Here is a 20,800-nt window from a genome sequence, read left to right on the forward strand (position 1 = left end):
TAGTCTTCTGCCCATTTTTTGATTAGGTTGGTTGTTTTTCTGATATTGAGCTGCATGAGCTCCATGCATTTTTTGGAGATTAATCCTTTGTCAGTTGGTTCATTTGCAGTTATTTCTCCCATTCTGAGGGTTGTCTTTTCATCTTGTTTACGATTTCCTTTGCTGTGCAAAAGATTCTAATTAGGTCCCATTTGTTTATTTTTGTTTTTATTTACTCTAGGAAGTGGGTCATAATGTTGCTGTAATTTATGTAAAAGAGGGTTCTACCCGTGTTTTCCTCTAAGAGTATTCTAGTTTCTGGTTTTTTCATTTAGATCTTTAATCCATTTTGAGTTTATCTTTGTGTATGATGTTAGGAAATGTTCTAATTTCATTCTTTTACACATAGGTGGTCCAGTTTTCCCAGCACCACTTACTGAAGAGACTGTCGTTTCTCCATTGTATGTTCTTATCTCCTTTGTCATAGATAAGGTGCCCTTAGGTGCATGGGTTTATCTCTGGACTTCCTTGTTCCATTGGTCTTTATTTCTGCCTTTGTGCCAGTACCATACTGTCTTGATGACTGTAATTTAATAGCTTTGTAATATAGTCTGAAGTCAGGAATGTTGATTCCTTCAGCTCCATTCTTCTTTCTCAATAATGCTTTGGCTGTTTGGGGTCTTTTGTATTTCCATATGAATTGTGAAATTTTTTGTTCTAGTTCTATGAATAATGCTATTAGTAATTTGATAAGAATCGTTTGAATCTGTAGATTGCTTTGGGTAGTATAGTTGTTTTCACAGTATTGATTCTTCCAATCCAAGAACATGGTATATCCTTCCATCTGTTTATGTCGTCTTTGATTTCTTTCATCTTTGATTTCTTATTGTTTTCTGTATATAGCTCTTTTGTCTCCTTAGGTAGGTTTATCCCTAGGTATTTTATACTTTTTGTTGCAGTGGAGAATGGGATTGATTGCTTAATTTCTCCGTCTGATTTCTCATTGTTAGTGTATAAGAATGCAAGTGTTTTCTGTGTACTAATTTTGTATCCTGCAACTTCATGAAATTTCACTAATTAGCTCCAGTAATTTTCTGATAGTATCTTTAGGGTTTTCTATGTGTAGTATGACATCTGCAAACAGTGAGAATTTTACTTCTTTTCCAATCTGGATTCCTTTTATTTCTTTCTCTTCTCTTTTTGCTGTGACTAGGACTTCCAAAACTATGTTGAACAATAGTGGCAAGAGTGGGCACCCTTTTCTTGTTGCTAAAAGGAATTTAGCAACAATTTAGCAAGGAATCTTAGAGGAATTTTTTAATTTCCTCCTTTTCCCTGGTGGCTCAGATGGTAAGAAATCTGCCTACAATGTGAAGGAGACCCTGGTTCGATCCTTGTATTGGGAAGATCCCCTGGAGGAGGAAATGGCAACCCACTCCAGGTTTCTAGGCTGGAGAATCCCATGGACAGTGGAGCCTGACAGGCTACAGCCCATGGGTTGCAACGAGTCAGACATGGCTGAGTGACCTACCCTATTCCTTTCTCTTTCCTTTATTTCTTCAGTAACCTGTTGGTTAATTAGAAACATATTGTTTAATCTCATGTGTTTGTGTTTTTTACACCTCCCCCCCCCCCCCGCCCCCTGCAGTTGATATCTAGTCTCATAGCATTGTGGTCAGAAAAGATGATTGATGTGATTTCAGTTTTCTTAAATTTACTGAGGCTTGATTTGTAACCCAAGATGTGGTCTGTCCTGGAGAACATTCCACGTGCATTTGTGAAGAAAGTATATTCTGCATTTGGATGGAATGTCCTGAAGATATCAATTAGGGCCATCTGGTCTAATACGTCATTTAAGGCTTATGTTTCTTTATTAATTTTCTGTTTTGATGCTCTGTCCATTGGTATAAGTGGGGTGTTAATGTCTCCTATTATTATTGTGTTACTGTCATTTTCTCCTTTTATGTCTGTTAGTGTTGACCTTATGTATTGAAGTGCTTCTCCGTTGGGTGCATAATATTTACAATTGCTTTATCTTCTTGGATGGATCCCTGATCTTTATGTAATGCCCTTCCTTATCTCTTACAGCATTCTTTATTTTAAGGTCTGTTTTGTCTGATATGAGTAGTGCTATTCTGGTTTTCTTTTGATTTCCGTTCGCATGGAGTATCTTTTTCCATCCTCACTCTTAGTCTGTATATGTCTCTCAATCTGAAGTGGGTCTCTAGTAGACAGTATATGGGTCTTGTTTTTGTATCCATTTAGCCAGTCTGTGTCTTTTGGTGGAGCATTAAATCCATTTACATTTAAAGTAATTATTTATGTATAAATGTTCCTATTGGTGTTTTCTTAATTGTTTTGGATTTGTTTTTTAGATTTTTTCCTTTTATGTTTTCTGCCTATAGAAGTCTCTTTAAAATTTGTTGTAAAGCTCGTTTGATGGTACTAACTTCTCTGAACTTTTGCTTGGCAAATCTGTGAAGCTTCTGGTTTCTCCATCAATTTTGAATGAGATCCTTGCTGGTAGAGTAATCTTGGTTGTAGATTCAGTGCCCAAGCTCTGAAATAGCAAGAATACAGCGGAATGATTGAATGACCTAGAAGGAGGATGTAGTATTGAAATATCACTATTATCCTTCAGTTTTATTGTGTTGGCCAAAGTATTGCATCTTCCAAAAAAATATAATAAAAGTCTGTAGATGCCATTTAAGTCTAGGTTTTTTTTTTCTTTTAGTTTTCATTGAACATTGTTGCGAGTTTAGGTATTTTTTTTCTGCTCATACTGACAGATGAAAATTGACAGAGGAAAATTGTTTGCTTTTATCAGTAAAATCAGAAGATGAATACTAAGACAGATAGCAGCACTCTAATCATGATGGTGAAATTGAGTTGATAATATTATAGATTAGTTCCCCAAACCCAAGAAATACTGAGTTAGTGATATATTGGGTTGGCTAAGAAGTTCCTTTGGGTTTTTCAGTACATTCCTGAATGAACATTTTGGCCAGTACAGTATTTTTAAGGACAGAAACATATATGCTATTCTCACACAATTTATCCTTCAACGAGAAGGTCTTCATCATGCAGCACTTTGTGACTAGAATGTGAATCATCCCATTTTGCCCCTAGAAAGTCATGTTACAGTATTTTTCACCTTTTATGATGTTTGTGCACCAAAATTCACTTGTTATGGTTCATTTGTGGACAGATCCTAAAGTTTGATGTGTAAACAAAAGTGTTAACAAGGAAATTGATACAAAATGAAAATGTAAATTGAATTCATCATTCTATTTGGGATTTATAAAGCAAGTATGAAAATTTTTTTCAATTATGAATAGAAATGGCCATCCTTCAGCAAAATTCTGACATCGAAAATCACAAATGTATTTTATTTTGAAAATATAAAGGAAGAACAGGAAGTGATGATATGCTAGAATTTTTTACATATTTATAACCTGGAATAAGTTTTGATAGTTTTAGTAATATCAAAAGCATTGCTTTTTGATAGTAAAGTATAAGAAAAAACCCACAAGTAATAATAAAGTAGAGCATTTTAGAGATGACAAATCTGGAATCAGTGTTTACAAGATAGGTGTTTTAGTTTCATGCATGACAAGTTAAGCAGTTAGTTACATTCAAAAGATAGTGAGCAGTTGATACATGTACCTACATAACCTTCAAAGTCAGACAAATTTGAATATATTAAGTATATTATATATAAAAATATAGAACATTTGGGTTTCCTATGTTTCAATTCCTACAAAAATATCCTATTGTCTTTTTCCTCCACTACCCTTTTATTATTGATTCTGTAAATTATTTGCAAAATGACTTCCCTATAAACAAGAAGTATGTATTGGACACAGATAGTAAATACTGATGGCTTGTTTTCCTGGTGTATATTTAGGGCTGATTGTCATGATAACTCTATGAAAGAGAAATGAGAAAAGGGAATCAAAGTTTTGTTAATTAGTCCAAGATTATTGAACCAGATCTGGGATTTGAATTCAGGTTTGTGGGTTGATAGATCTTCTCTTCTGGATATCACATGACCTTCTAAATTTTGTATAAGTATACCTCATTTTATTGTGCTTTGCAGATACTGCATTTTAAAGAAAATTGACATTTGTGTCAACCCTGTGTCAAGCAAGTTTATTTGGCACCATTTTTCCATCAGCATATGCTCACTTCATGTCTCTGTGTCACATTTTGGTAATTGTTGCAGTATTTCAAACTTATTTTTATTACTTTATTTGTGATGGTAATTTGTGATTGGTGATCTTTTATGTTACTGTTATATTGTTTTAGGGTACTATGAACCACATTCATATAAGACCACAAACTTAATTGATAAATGTTGTTTGTATTCTGTTAAACTTTTTGGACTTTCCTCCAGTTTTCATTTCTTTTCTTCTCCTTGAGCACCCCTATTCCCTGAGACATCAGTATTGAAATTAGGCCAACTAATAACTCTGCAGTGGCTCCCAGGTGTTCAAGTGAAAGGAAGAGTTGCATGTCTGTCACTTTAAATCAAAAACTAAAAATGATTAAGCTTAAGGTTTCCCTGGTGGCTCAGTGGTAAAAGAATCCTCCTGCCAGTGCAGGAGACGTGGGTTCAGTCCCTGGTCCAGGAAGATCCCACATGCCACGGAGCAGCTAAGACCTTTGTACCACAACTGTTGAACCTGTGCTCTGGAGCCTGGGAACTGCAGCTGCTGAGCCCTCGTGCTCCAAGCACTGAGGCCTGTGTGCCCTAGAGCCTGTGGTCAGCAACAAGAGAAGCTACTGCAGTGAGAAGCCCATGCACGGCAACTAGAGAGTAGCCCCCACTTGCTGCAGCTAGAGAAAATCCTGAGCCAGCACAGCCCAAAAATAAATAAAAATTTTAAAAAGTTTCACATTGAAAGAAAAATGATTAAACTCAGTGAAAAAAGCATGTCAAAAGCTGAGATAGACTGAAAGCTCTTGTGCCGAACATTTAACCAAGTTGTGAGTGCAAAGGAAAAGTTCCTGAAGGAAATTAAAGTCCTCCTCCACTGAACACACAAGTACATGATAAGAAAGCAAAATAGTGTTAATATTGATAAGGACAAAGTTTTAGTGTATGGAAAGAAGATCAAACTAGCTACAACATTCCTCTAAGCCAAAGCCTAATCCAGAGCAAGGTCTTAACTCTCTTCAGTTATATGAAGGCTGAGAGCTATGAGGAGGCTGCAGAAGAAAAGTTTGAAGCTAGCAGAGATTGGTTCATGAGGTTTAAGAAATGAAGCTGTCTCCATAGCATGAGAGTGCAAGGTGAAACAGCAAATGCTGATGTAGAAGCTGCAGCAAGTTATCCACAGTCTAGCTGAGATAATTCTTTGTCATGGCAACACTAAACAACAGATTTTCAGTGTTGACAGAACAGCCTTCTACTAGAAGATGATGCCATGTAGGACTTCTGCAGCTAAAGAGAAGTCAGTGCCTGGTTGCAAAGCTTCCAAGGACAGACTGACTCTCTTGTTAGGGGCTGATGTGGCTGGTGACTTTAAGTTGAAGCTAGTGCTCATTTATCATTTTGACCACCACAGTACATCTGACAACATGATTTACTCAGTATGTTAAACCCACTGTTGACAAAGAAGTGTGTTTTGTAAGGATCTAGCTGCTGTAGTGATTCCTCTGATGGATCTGGACAAAGGAAATTGAAAGTGTTCTGGAAAGAATCCAGCATTCTGTATGGTGTTAGAAACACGGATTCACTGGAAGAGGTCAAAATATCAACATTAACAGAATTTTGATAGAGGTTAATTCCAACCGTCATGGTTGGCTTTGAGGGGTTCTAGACTTCAGTGGAGAAGTAATTGCAGATGTGAAGGGGAAATGGAGAGAGAACTAGAATCAGAGGTGGAGGCTGAACTGCTGTAAACTTTTGACAAAACTTCAATGGTTGAGGAATTGCTCCTGAGGGATGAGCAAAGAAAATGGCTCCTTGAGGTGGAATCTACTCCTGGTGAAGGTGAAGATTGTTGAAACAACAGCAGAGGAATTTAGCATATTACATAAGCTTGGAAGAGAAAGCAGCAACAGGATTTAAGAAGATTGATTCTAATTTTAAAAGAAATTCTGTGGGTCAAATCCTATCAAATAGTATTACATACTACAGAGAAATAGTTCATGAAAGGAAGAGTCAGTTGATGTGGCAGACTTCGTGGTTGTCTTACTGCCACACAGCTACCTCAACTTTTAGCACCTACTATGTTGAATAGTCAGCAGCCATCAGCATAGAGGCAAGACCCTCCCTCTGCCAACAAAAGATTATGGCTCAGTATTGATGGTTAGTATTTTTTAGCAATAAAGTATTTTTAAGTTAAGGTTGTACATTGGTTTTTTTAGACATAATGCTGTTGCACACTTAATAGACTACAGTATAGTGTAAACATAACTTTTATATGTATTGTGAAACTAAAAAATTCATGATTTGCTTTATTGTGATATTTGTTTTAAATTGCAGTGGTCTGCAACTGAACCTGCAATATTGCTGAGGTATGCCTATAGTACTTTTGTTGAAATCTAACATGGTGTATTACTTAGGGAAAATTTTATAGGGAGCTTGCCTAGCAGTCAGTGAAGGAAGTGAAAGAGACTGATGTCAGTGTGACTTTGATAAGAGTTGAAGTTGTCTCAGCTCCTGAATCAGGTGAAACAAGTGTGGATTTAGCAGACACAGATTTCAAAATAGCCATTATAAATATGTTGAAAGAATTAAAATAAAATATACTCTAATAGTTAATGAATGAAGAGAGACGGAATTTGAGTAGAGATGGGAACTAGAAAAAGAAAAAAAGAAAAATTGTAGAGCTGAAAATAGAATAACTAAATGAGTAATTTAATGAATGGCTTTAACAAAATATTGGATATACCAGAAGAAAAGATCAATTGATCAGGAACATCTAAGACTTATAAATGTATGTGCCCAAAAATAGAACTTCAAGAAATCAAACAAAAATTATCAGAACTAAAAAGAGAAATCATCAAATCCACAATTTTTTAATTATGGTGCAGCTGATGTGTAGTGTATTATATAAGTTTCAAGTGTATCACATAAATAATAGTGATTCACAATTTTTAACCATCATATTTATAGTTATTATAAAATATTGACTATATTCTCTGTGCTGTACAATATATCCTTGTAGCTTATTTATTTTACACATATACCCAGGAATGGAATTGCTGGATTACATCGTATTTCTATTTTTAGTTTCTTGGGAAAACCTCCATACTGTTTTCCACAGTGACTCAACCATTGTACAGTCCCACCAGCAGTGTACAGGAGTTCCCTTTTTTTCACATTCTTTCCAGCATTTGTTATCTGTGGTCTTTTTGATGATAGCCATTCTGGGTATGAGGTGGTATCCCATCAGCATTTCCCTGGTGATTAGCGATGTTGTGTGAACTGTTAAATTAGATATTAATCCCTTCTAAATGATGAAATCTTCGAGATGTATATATATTTTTTTTTATTAATTTTTATTAGTTGGAGGCTAATTACTTTACATCATTACAGTAGTTTTTGTTATACATTGATATGAATTAGCCATGGATTTACATGTATTCCCCATCCCAGTCCCCCCTCCCACCTCCCTCTCCACCCGATCCCTTTGGGTCTTCCCAGTGCACCAGGCCCGAGCACTTGTCTCATGTACCCAACCTGAGCTGGTTATCCGTTTCACCCTAGATAATATACATGTTTCAATGCTGTTCTCCTGAAACATCCCACCCTCGCCTTCTCCCAGAGTCCACAAGTCTGTTCCATTCATCTGAGTCTCTTTTTCTGTTTTGCATATAGGGTTATCGTTACCATCTTTCTAAAGTCCATATATATGTGTTAGTATACTGTAATGGTCTTTATCTTTCTGGCTTACTTCGCTCTGTATAATGGGCTCCAGTTTCATCCATCTCATTAGAACTGATTCAAATGAATTCTTTTTAATGGCTGAGTAGTATTCCATGGTGTATATGTACCACAGCTTCCTCATCCATTCGTCTGCTGAGATGTATATTTTTTGACTAGAAGAATTAGATTAGGAAGAAAAAACAAGAAGATACTTAGGAAATTCCAAACATTTAGAAATTAATGTAGTTCTAGTGTATCTCTGCGTCAAAGAAGTCATAAGAATATTAGAAAATATTTGAACTGAGTGATGAGAGCAGAAAATATAAAAACTTAAATGCTTTCATTTGAAAAATCAGAAGGGTCCAATATCCATTACTTTAAGCATGTTTCTTTTTTTTTTTTTTCCATTTATTTTTATTATTTTATTTTATTATTTTATTTTATTATTTATTTTATTGGAGGCTAATTACTTTACATCATTACAGTAGTTTTTGTCATAAATTGAAATGAATTAGCCATGGATTTACATGTATTCCCCATCCCGGTCCCCCCTCCCACCTCCCTCTCCACCTGATCCCTCTGGGTCTTCCCAGTGCACCAGGCCCGAGCACTTGTCTCATTAAGCATGTTTCTTAAGAAGTTAAAAAATAAGAACAAGTTGAATCCAAAGTAAGTAGAAGGAAGAAAATAATAAAGGTAAATAAATAAATAGAAAATAAACAAAAAGCAATGAAACAAGAAGAAACAATGCCAGTCTTACACAGATTCTTACCAAAAAAAAACATGAATGAAGGATCAGTTCGTCAGCATCCCTATGATGGCAAAGAAGTAACAGATCTATAGACCAGTATCTTTGTGAACTTAGACCCAGTAATCTTTAACACCATATTAGCAAATTAAATTCATTGATATATAAAAGGGAAAATACACCATGAGCAGGAAGGATTTGTCCCGAGAATGCATTGCAGGTTGAAATTAAAAAACCAATTGATGTAACTCACCATGTGAGCAGAAGAAAACTGGAAAATCACATCTCAAGTCAGAACATTTTTACAAAATCTGATACTCATTCAGCAAGCTAGGTATGTAAAGGAATCTTCTTTATTTAAGGACATCTATAAAAAACCTAAAGTTTTCATAGTGAGACACTGAATGCTTTTCCTCTGAGATTGAGAAATAAACAAAAATACTTGTATTCACTGTTACCATTGTTCTGTTAAAGGTTCAAGTCAATGGAGTAAGGCAAAGAAAAAAATAAAAGACATCCAGGTTGAAAAAGAATAAAATTTTCTTATGTTTGCAAGTGACTTTATTGCATATGTAGAAAATCCTAAAGAGTCTATGGAATAGCTGGCACAACTAATAAGTGAGTTTAGCAAAGTCATAAGATACAAGTCGGTACCGTTTTTTTAGTTTAATTTTTTAATGCTATCAATCAATGGTTGGAAAATGAAGTTTAAAAGAAAAGCGGTTGCATTTATTTACAATAGCACCCAAAATAGTGAAATACTTTAGGGGTACATTTTAACAAAATATATGCTGATTGAAAATTGTAAAACACTGCTGAGAGAAATAAAGCAAGACCAAAGTAAATGGAAAGACGTAGCATCTTTGTGGAATAGAGGACTTGTAGATGTCCGTCTTCCTCAAATTGGTTTATAGAGTTAATGCAATCCCAATAAAAATCCTAGCACGCTTCTTTTTTAGAAATTGATAGCCTGATTCTGTTAGTCATATGGAAATGCAAAAGACCTAGAATTAGCAAAACAGTTTTTTGGGGGAAAAGATTGTACGACTATAGTGCTTGATTTCAAGACTTTCTATATAGCCATAGTAATCAAGACAAAATGGTATTAGCACAGGGATAGATGTGTAGATCAATGGAACAGAATAGAGTTAAGAAGTAGACTTACATATATATCCAGTTGATTTTTGATAGAAGCCAGTGTAATTCACTGGGGAAAGGACATAGTCTTTTTTCAAGAAATGTTTATATCTTGGTGGAAGAAAAATTTATATTGATCCTTAACCTCACACTTACACAGAAAGTTAACTGTATATCTATCTCTGACAAAAGACTTGTTATTTAAAAAGTATAAAAATTCTTAAAAATAATCAAAAGTCTTATATAACCTAAATAAACCATATAGTCAAATTTATGAATGACTGCTTTGCAAAGGATACCTGGATGCTAGTAAGCACATGCAGAGAGATGCCTGTCAACATTATTCATGATGGAAATGCACATGAAAATCACTGAGGTACAACTGCACATCCCCTAGATGGTTGTAATTGGTAAGACTTAATTACCAAGTATTGTCAAAGACATGGAGCAATTCAACTCATATATTGCTAATAATAGTAGTAGACATTAGTGTGGCAATTTGAGTTCATGTGAAATTTTGGAAAATGCAGAACTATAATAATATGAAGCAGATGAGTAGCTGTATGGGATGGAGATGTGGGAACATAGGAAGAGGGATTGCTTGTTGAGCCACATAGAGGAGCTTTTTAGGATGAGGAAAATGTTCTTTATTTTGATTTTGGTGTTGTGTGCATGTATATACATTTGTCAGAACTTGTTTAACTGTATACTTAAGATAGGTGCACTTTATTTTTTTTTTAAATATACTTCAATAAACTTGATTTTAAAAATAAAACCAGGGAACTAAAAGTTCTTATTTCTTATTTGCTCTACTTAAACCTGTAGGAGTAGGCCCTGCTCTGGGAAGACATTTGATGGAGTGTGTTGATTGGCAATATTTAAGCCATTTATTTTTTGTGAGAAATATTGTTTAATAAGGAAGAAAAAGGTAATTGCTTTTTAAAGGTATTTTTGTGTGTGTAGGGTAAAATACAGCAAAGTTTACCATTGTAGTTATTTTTTAAGTGTATAATTCAGTGGCATTAAGTCCATTAATATTGTTGTACAACCATCACCATCATCCATCTCCAGAAGTTAATCATCTTCCCAAACTGATCTCTGTACCTGTTAAACGTAGTTCCATATCTTCCCTCCCCCCAACTCTTGGCAACCACCACTACCTTCTGTTTATGTGATACGGACTTCCCCAGGTACCTCATGTTTGTAGAATCACACAGTATTTTCCTTTTTTTCACTGATTTATTTCACTTAGCATGTCTTCACGGTTTACTTATAGCATGCATATATCAGAGTTTATTAAAGAGTGAATAATGTTCCTTTGCATGTATATACCTTATTTATGTTTATCCATCGACACTTGTGTTGCTTTCACGTTTTAACTATTGGGAATAGCTTGCTATGAACATGATGGTACAGATATCTGTTCAGGTCCCTGCTTTTTATTCTTTTGGGTATATATAGAACCTTGAAGTGAAATTAATTGATCATATGGTAATTTTGTTTAATTTTTTGAGCAGTTGCCATACCATTTTCCACAGTAGGTGTACCACTTTACATTTCCACTAGCTGTGCACAAAGGTTCCAGTTTCTCCCCATTGCCACTAACACGTTATATTGTTTTTTGATGATAGATATCCTAATGTGTGTCAGATGGTGTCTTGCAGTTTTGATTTGCAAAGGGGAGTTTTCAGTCCTTTAATTGAAACTGGTGATTTGACAGATGAAACTCAGATAATAGGTTAGCAAGAGCCACTAGGTAGATTTTGCAACTTCTTCTGTGAATCATTTTGGTTGTTTCTGCATTTGAGCATTCAGGATTTTTTGTTTGTTTGTTTTGGTTTTATTAAGCATAGTTGATTTACAAGATTGTAGGTTGTGTTAGTTTCTGGTACACAGTAAAGTGATTCAGTTATGCATAAACTTTTTCATTATGGTTTATTACAGGACACTGAATATGGTTCCCTGTGTTATCCAGTAGGAACTTGTTGTTTACCCATTCTCTATATGTGCAAAGTTGCTTCAGTCGTGTTCCGCTGTTTGCAATGCCATGAACTGTAGCCCGCCAGGCTCCTCTGTCTGTGGGATTCTCCAGGCTAGATTACTGGAGTGGGTTGCCAAGCCCTCCTCTAGGAGATCTTCCTGACCTAGGGATCAAACCCATGTCTCTTACGTCTCCTTCATTGACTGGCTGTTCTTTATCGCTAACCCGCCTGGGAAGCCCCCATTCTCTATATATCATAGCTTGCATCTACTAGTCCCAAATTCACAGTCTTAACTCTTCCTTTCCCTCTCACCCCTTTGGCAACCACAAATCTATTCTCTATGTCAGTGAGTCTGTTTCTGTTTTGTACATAAGTTGATTTGTGTCATATTTTAGATTCCACATTTAATTGATATCATACGGTGTTTTTCTGACTTCATTTAGTATGATAATCTCTGGGTCCGTCTGTGTAGCTGCAAATGGCATTATTTCATTCTCTTTTTGTGTGGCTGAGTAATAAATCTATTGTACATACACACCACATCCTCTTTATCCATTCGTCTGTCAATGGGCATTTAGGTTGTTTCCCTGTCTTGGCTGTTGTGAATAGTGCTATGAAATTTGGGGTGCATGTATCTTTTCAGACTGTTTTTTCTGGAAATACAGGCATTCGGGTTTTGTCTTAAGTTTTGAAAAAGTAACTGAAGTTTCAGACCATGATTTTTAAAATTATTATAACTTAGGCTCAGACACATCTTTTTTAGTTAAAATAGGAACCATTATAATCAGTACATTCTGCCAATGAGAAATAAGTTTGTTTATTCCTATAGTGTAAAAATCCATGTTACAGAATTTGACGGAATTCTTGGAAAGCATTTTCTGCTTTCTGCTGGTTGTGAAAATGTTTTCCCTATGAAAAGTTGTTGAGCTGCTTGAAGAAGTGGTAGTCAGTTGGCAAGAGGTTGGGTGAATATGGTGGATGAAGCAAAACAAAACTTCGCAGCCCAGTTCAACTTTTGAAGCATTGGTTGTGCAACATGCTTTTGGGCGTTATCATGGAGAAGAATTGGGCCCATTCTGTTGACCAGTGCTGGCTGCACTTGTTGCATTTTTTGGTGCATCTCATCAGTTTGCTGGGCATGCCTCTCAGATATTATGGTTTTGCCAAGATTCAGAAAGCTGTAGTGGTCAGACAGGCAGCAGACCACCAAACAGTGACAGTGACATGTTTTGGTACAAGTTTGGCTTTGGGAAGTGCTTTGGAGCTTCTTCTTGGTCCAGTCACTGCGCGGGTCATCGCTGGTTGTCGTTTAAAATCCACTTTTTATTGCATGTCACAATCCAGTTGAGAAATGGTTCATTGTTGTTGTGTAGAATAAGAAAAGATGACACTTCAGAACTGGTCTTTTTTATTTGCAGTCACCTCATAGACACCCACTTACTGAACCTTTTCACCTTACCAATTTGCTTCAAATGCAGAATCATCGACATTGAGTAGCTTTAAGAGGATCAGCTTTGATGATGGCTTGCAGTTCATTCAGTTCAGTTCAGTTGCTCATTCCTGTCCAACTCTTTGCACTCCATGAACCACAGCATGCCAGGCCTCCCTGTCCATCACCAACTCCTGGAGTCCACCCAAACCCATGTCCATTGTGTCGGTGATGCCATCCCACCATCTCATCCTGTCATCCCCTTCTCCCACCTTCAATCTTTCCCAGCATCAGGGTCTTTTCAAATGAGTCAGCTCTTCCCATCAGGTGGCCAAAGTATTGGAGTTTCAGCTTCAACATCAGTCCTTCCAATGAACACCCAGGACTGATCTCCTTTAGGATGGACTGGTTGGATCTCCTTGTAGTCCAAGGGATCTTCAAGAGTCTTCTCCAACACCACAGTTCAAAAGCATCAATTCTTCTGCACTCAGCTTTTTTTATACTCCAGCTCTCACATCCATACATGACAACTGGAAAAACTATAGCCTTGACTAGACGGATCTTTGTTGGCAAAGTAATGTCTCTGCTTTTTAATATGATGTCTAGGCTTGCAGTTGGTCATTGTCAACTTCCAGTGGCCAGTCACTGTGCTCCTCATCTTGAAGGCTCTCGTCTCCTTTGCAAAACTTCTTGAACCACCACTGCACTATATGTTAGCAGTTCTTGGGCCGACTGCATTGTTGATGTTACAAGTTGTCTTTGCTGCTTTATGACCCATTTTGAACTTGGATTAAAAAATCACTTGAATTTGCTTTTTGTCTAGCATCATTTCTGTTGTCTAAAATAAATATAAAATAAACAGCAAGTAATAAATCATTGGCAAAAAAAATAAAGAGAAATGTACATTAAAATGATGTATAACATAACCACATTTATTTAAGAATGTATTCCAATATCAAATGCAAAGTTCATCAGTGCAAAACTGCAATTACATTTGCACCAACCTAATAAATACATAGTGGATAGGGTTAGGCTTATGAACAGTTGTTTTCTCTTTTGTTGATCTATTTGTGATAAATTACAGTCAGCCATATTTTGTGTGGAAGGACAGATACATATTTGTTTTTGTAGTTTTATTAAAATGTTTAATAACAAGTCACTGTAATGTTTGGACAGTAAGTGGTTTCTCAGATTAATACAAATATACACACTCATGCAAAACAAACTAAACACTGAAATTTATCATTTCCATGAACAGTGATTTAAACTGTTGTCCATTGATTTTGAGTATTTAATCTTCCTGCTTCACTTTCAACTTCAGTAACAGCTGGGTTTAGAACTTTTTCTTGCTTTGCTTATTTTGAGACCTGCTAGCCTGAACCATAGTTATGAAATTGTTGTTTTAATTTTTAGTGCTTAATTTCTGTAGTATTTGCATTTTACATGGTTCTTGGCAAGATTACATCAGGTCTGCTAGGCTTATTAGCTGAAATGCAGTGACCACTTAGAAAAGATAACATGGAAGAATGCCCCAGTATGGCTGTGTGTGAAGTGAGATACTGCCTAGATTAGGGTCTGGGGAAGCCTGATGTTATACCCTGTACTTGGCACGATTTGTGCATTATCTTCCCTCTACCCCCATTCTAACACATGTTTATTGAGTACTTACTCTGTGTCTGATACGGTACCTGGAACCGTGGATGTAGAAATGACTTTCTATACTTCAAGGAATTTGTAGCCTAAAAAGGATGTGCTGTATGTGCATGTGTGTGTGTGCTCCAAGTCACTTCAGTTGTATATGACTCTGCGACCCTAGGAACTGTAGCCTGCCAAACTCCTCTGTCCGTGGGATTCTTCAGGCAGCAATACTGGAGTGGGTTGCCATGCCCTCCTCCAGGGGATCTTCCCGACCCAGGGATCGAACCTGAGTCTCTTACGTCTCCTGCATTGGTAGGTAGTTCTTTACCACTGGCGCCACTTGGGAAGCCCCATAAATAGTACAGAGAGATCTTATAGAGAGAGAGATGAATTCTTGAGTATTGTAAAAGGATCAGAGAAGGATTCCTTTAGATAACATCTGAGCTAACATTTGGAGGTAGAATATGAGTTTGTCAGTGGTAAGGTAGCTGTTACAGGCAAGGAGATCAGCATGTAGGACAGGCACAGAGGCATGAAAGAACATTGTTTATTTAAGGAGATATATGCAGAAATTCATGTGGGGCACAACAATTGATAGATGAAAGCTGCACTTCCTGTCATTGTCAAATTCCAGTTTCAGTTCAGTCACTCAGTCGTATCGGACTCTTTGAGACCCCATGAACCGCAGCATGCCAGGCCTCCCTGTCCATCCCCAACTCCCAGAGTTTACCCAAATCCATGTCCATTGAGTCGGTGGTGCCATCTCATCCTCTGTCGTCCCCTTCTCCTCCCACCCTCAGTCTTTCCCAGCATCAGGGTCTTTTCAAATGAGTCAGCTCTTCACATCAGGTGGCCAAAAGTGTTGCAGTTTCAGCTTCAGCATCAGTCCTTCCAGTGAACACCCAAGACTGATCTGATTTAGGATGGACTGGTTGGATCTCCTTGCAGTCCAAGGGACTCTAAAGAATCTTCTCCAACACCACAGTTCAAAAGCATCAATTCTGCATTCAGCTTTCTTTATGGTCCAACTCTCACAGCCATCCATGACCACTGGAAAAATCATAGCCTTGACTAGACGGACCTTTGTTGGCAAAGTAATGTCTCTGCTTTTTAATATGCTGTCTAGGTTGGTCATAACTTTCTTTCCAAGGAGTAAGCGTCTTTTAATTTCATGGCTACAGTCACCATCTGCAGTGATTTTGGAGCCCCCCAAAATAGTCAGCCACTTTCCACTTCTATTTGCCATGAAATGATAGGACCAGATGCCATTATGATCTTAGTTTTCTGAATGTTGAGTTTTAAGCCAACTTTTTCACTCTCCTCTTTCACTTTCATCTAGAGGCTCTTTAGTTCTTCTTTGCTTTCTGCCACAAGGGTGGTGTCATCTACATATCTGAGGTTATTGATATTTCTCCTGGCAATCTTGATTCCAGCTTGTGCTTCCTCCAGCTCAGCATTTCTCATAATGTACTCTGCATGTAAGTTAAATAAGCAGGGTGACAATATACAGCCTTGACGTACTCCTTTTCCTATTTGGAACCAGTCTGTTGTTCCATATCCAGTTCTAACTGTTGCTTCCTGACTTGCATACAGGTTTCTCAAGAGGCAGGTCAGGTGATCTGGTATTCCCATCTCTTTCAGAATTTTCCACAGTTTATTGTGATCCACACAGTCAAAGGCTTTGGCATAGTCCATAAAGCAGAAATAGATGTTTTTCTGAAACTCTCTTGCTTTTTCGATGATCCAGCAGATGTTGGCAATTTGATCTATGGTTCCTCTGCCTTTTCTAAAAGCACCTTGAACATCTGGAAGTTCACAGTTCATGTATTGCTGAAGCCTGACTTGGAGAATTTTGAGCCTTACTAGCTTGTGAGATGAGTGTAGTTGTGCGGTAGTTTGAGCATTCTTTGGCATTGCCTTTCTTTGGGATTGGAATGTCATTCCATTGTCATTGTGAAACATTGCCTGAGAAAGCAACCTGGGAAGACTAATTAAATAATAGAGGCCAAGGTTAAACTTGGTTCTGATCCTGGCTCTCAGATTCTTGTTTGTACAGACTTATTTTTCTGAACTTGGATCTCCTCATTTGTATATGTGCAAACTGTATAATCTTTGTTTTCAAGATACTTTTCGAGGAAGTCACAGTTTGAGGGCCTGGAATACAATAGGTCATCAGCATGTATTTTTGAAAGAGTGGTCTGAGAACTTGTATCAAAAAGTAAGAGAGAGTGAATAGTTAAAATTAGAATAAACAATAAAAGATACATACATATATAGACCATTGCTTCCCAGGGTACACTTATTGTATAAAATGTGATCAAGAAAGTTGTTTTATAAAATGTTTCCCTTACTTGTTTAGTTTTCCTGAGGTCCCAGGTTGCAGAAACTACACATAAGATTCTGGGGACTTCGCTGGTGGTCCGGTGGTTGAGAACCCTCCTTCCAGTGCATGGGGCGTGGGTTGGATCCCTTGTCAGGAGCTAAGATCGCACATGCCATGGGGCAACTGTGCCTGTGCACCACAGCTAGAGAGCGCTTGTGCTGCAGTGGAGCCTGTGCAGTGCAATGAAAAGATCCTGACGCAGCCAAATAAAGAAATATTTTTTAAAATTCTGTAGGTATTGCAAGTTATTACTGCAGGGAAAAGCAAGGAAGCTGGGAAGGAAAAGACCGTAAAATAGCAAATTAAAAAATAAAATTAAGGGAAAAAATGAAAAGAAACATTCTGTTACCTTGAATGTCATATGCTATTGTAATGATCACATATGTTCAAATAAGATTCAGTATATTTACATTTTAAATGTGTTTAGATGGTCATTTTCCTTTTTTTATTTGGCTGTGACGTATTTCTTGGGCTTGGCTTCTTGAGATTGTGATTTTTTTAATCTTTAATAATTAGTTATAAAGGGACTCTTTTCTTACATATACTTTTACTTTTGCTAGTTGAAAGTTAGTGTTTCCTCTCACTGTACTCTCCCATTGTTTTATCTGCAGGATGTTTCTTTTGAAGCACAAGATTGTCCATTTTTAATGTTACAGAATTGCTGTAATATACTGTTAATATTTATTTCTTTACGTTTAGGGGTCCTATTGGGCAATAGACACCAATCCGAAGGAAGATGCGCTGCCTACTCGGCCAAAGAAGAGAGCACGATCTGTAGAACGGGTAAAAAGCTCTTTATCACTAGTTTAGCATGATGGGGTTATTATTTTGGAAATCTAGATCTTAAAAATTCATTTCTCTATAATACTGTAATTTCCAGTAATTAAGGTAATATTTTACTTGGGTGACATTTTCTGTTTTTTCAAAACACTTTGAGACTTATTTGATCCTGACAGCTCTTGAGTGAGGTGGGTAGTTTAGCGATCAGGTAAAAGGGTTTTTGTTTGTTTATTTGTTTTGTAGTTAGGGCACAGTTATCTAACTGAAGGTTAAATCCAGGTCTCTTAATTTGCTACTCTTCCCTCTCTGCATCAATGAGGACTGGTTTTATGTAACAAAACCATTCCCTTTCACTGCAGATAATCAGTCTGATTATATTGAATTTTCCTGATTATCTTCAAAATGTCTTTTCCTGATTCCAATTATGTAGTAATTATTTTGTATACAAATCTGTAAGAACCTCAGGCTGGGCTTAAATTGGGATTGGATGAGCCATGAGGTACAGCAGCAATGGGAGTTAGTCGGGCAAATTTATGGTGGCAGCGGAGGGAATTCAAGTACTGCAGTTACGAAGCTTTGCAAAATTAAAAGTGAACTCTCAGGTCAGAACCCTTTTTGGTTTTATACAAACCAAAATTTGAACAGGTTTATATTGATGGTATAGTATTCTGGTAATGGAGTTTTAAGGCTGAGACGGTGATGAGCTCTGTACGTAATGGTTTGAGAGGGGATGACCTTCAGTTATTGCTGTCCAACTCTTGTTTTTTAAAACATGCGACTTTTTTTTTTTTTTTCAGTATCTTTCTTAAAATTTGTATTTTATTTTTGAAAGTTTATTTTTAGTTAGAGGATAATACAGACTTTTATTGTGTGAAAATGTGGAGAACACACTATTTAGCATCTACTGCCAGAATTTGAAGGAAGGGGAGAAGAGTCCACATCATTTAACCCAGAGCATTAGAACGGATGATTTTATCTTGAGGCTGAAGAATTGTGGTCTCTACCGTTTGCTCTCTCCTTCTGAATTTCCTGGAACTTGAGTATTTTTGGAAATTTGAATTGGTAGCTGGATTGACAACTGGGCAATCTGTTTGGATGTGAAGCCTGGCTTTTATTCTGTTACCTTGTTTCATAATTCTTAGAGCAATACTTCTTTATATCTAAGAGCACTCTTTTTTTTTTTTTTTCTGAAGACCATATTGTCAGTTTTATAATGGAAGTCTATGGGAATATAGTATTTTGATTACAGAATTATGTTTTATATACTAAGTACATGTTCTTGAATATGTATTTGAACATGTATTTTCTATATTTTCTGCTGTTTATATTTTTATCTTTTAAATTTAAAGCATTTAAAAGTTCCAACAGTTTGCCTTTGTAGTATAGTTCCATAAACTATCCAGTACCAGAGCCTTTCAGTTAATATAGTGTGCTGATATTTATTTTTGCCTGAGCTGTGTGTTGGTTGCTACTGTAGGAGAGGAGCCTAAAGAAAGAGAACAGCTGTAAGTAGAATGTGTCTAATCCGGGAGACATGTTTAATACAGAGTACAGGCGCTCACAAATACTCTGGAAGGTAATATTCTTACAAAACATAATTTTGTGTCCTGATAAACTGATGTGTCTCTACTTTTTTATTTAGAGGTTTGGGGGGTCAGGTAGTATTTTTATTAGGACACAATTTGTATTTAAATATACTTGTATTTTTTGGGCTTCTGTGGTGGCTCAGAGGGTAAAGTGTCTGCCCGCAATGCGGGAGAGCCGGGTTGGATCCCTGGGTCGGGAAGATCCCCTGGAGAAGGACATGGTAACCCCACTCCAGTATTCCTGCCTGGAGAATCCCATGGATGGAGGAGCTTGGTGGGCTATATATATAGTCCATGGAGTCGCAGAGAGTCGGACACAACTGAGCAACTTCACTATACTTGTATTTAAGTAGTTACTGGGTTTTATCTAAGGGAGTACCTAAGATGGTCAAATAGTGAGTACGATTGTTAAACATTTAGAACTTTTTGTCAAAAACTAAACATGACCCACAGGTTGAAACTTGAAAGAGTTTTAAAATGTAGATAGTAAAGATGTTGACATCCCTGAAAGCTTATTAAACTTCTGAAATGTTATTTCTTTGTCCATGTGTAAACATCAGAGTCCTATGTGAAATATTAATGTATGTCACACATTTTCAAAGAAAGAAGAGCTTTTAATGTAAGAGAAGCAATTTTTAAAAATGCACGTAACAGTATCTTCATGTCTTGAAGGAAAAGTAAAGCCTGATTGTTATCTCCAGCCTAGTATTCTTAACACAGTTTGGACTGTCTTCCTGTTCCCTCCATTTACTTGAATAAACCTCTGTTCTCTTTTGTTCATTGTGGTATTACTGTCTTCTTTACTTAATCCTTGAATGTGTATCAATAAATGCCTTTCATTTTCCTTTTTCTGTTTTCTTTCATCTTACCATGTTATCTTTATTTATCGTAAAGCAGACGTGATTACCTAAAAAGGATTGCTAATAAAGTTCAGCATGGTGAAGATGAATGGGCTCCATGACTAGGATTCCTGTGTTTTTCTTCTGGCCTTACTATTTACATCTTTTGTGACTTTTGGCAAGTTGTTAGAATCTTTGAGCTTCAGAATCCTCAACTGTAAAGGAAAAGGATAGAAGTCTTTTAACAGCTCCATGGACTAAGTGTGTTCCCCTAAATTCATATGTTGAAACCCTAATCCTAGTGTGATGGTATTTGGAGGTGAGGCCTTTGGTAGGTAATTGGATCAGGACTGTGAAGCCCTCATAAATGGGATCAATGCCCTGGTACGAATAGGCCAGAGAGCTGGCTAGCTCTTTCCT

General features: G+C 36.8%; 1 protein-coding gene across 6 annotated transcripts in view; it reads left to right on the forward strand.

The window, feature by feature from the left end:
• Positions 1–20,800, forward strand: part of FOXJ3 (forkhead box J3) — a 140,560-nt gene that overhangs the window by 73,654 nt on the left and 46,106 nt on the right. For all 6 annotated transcript variants that reach the window (XM_070468339.1, XM_020914811.2, XM_070468341.1 and 3 more), the window contains one exon: positions 17,875–17,958. In XM_070468339.1, coding sequence (XP_070324440.1) covers positions 17,875–17,958 — 84 coding nt within the window. The remainder of the gene's footprint in view (positions 1–17,874; positions 17,959–20,800) is intronic.

Source organism: Odocoileus virginianus, chromosome 5 (assembly GCF_023699985.2).
Source record: "Odocoileus virginianus isolate 20LAN1187 ecotype Illinois chromosome 5, Ovbor_1.2, whole genome shotgun sequence".
NCBI classification, from domain to species: domain Eukaryota; kingdom Metazoa; phylum Chordata; class Mammalia; order Artiodactyla; family Cervidae; genus Odocoileus; species Odocoileus virginianus.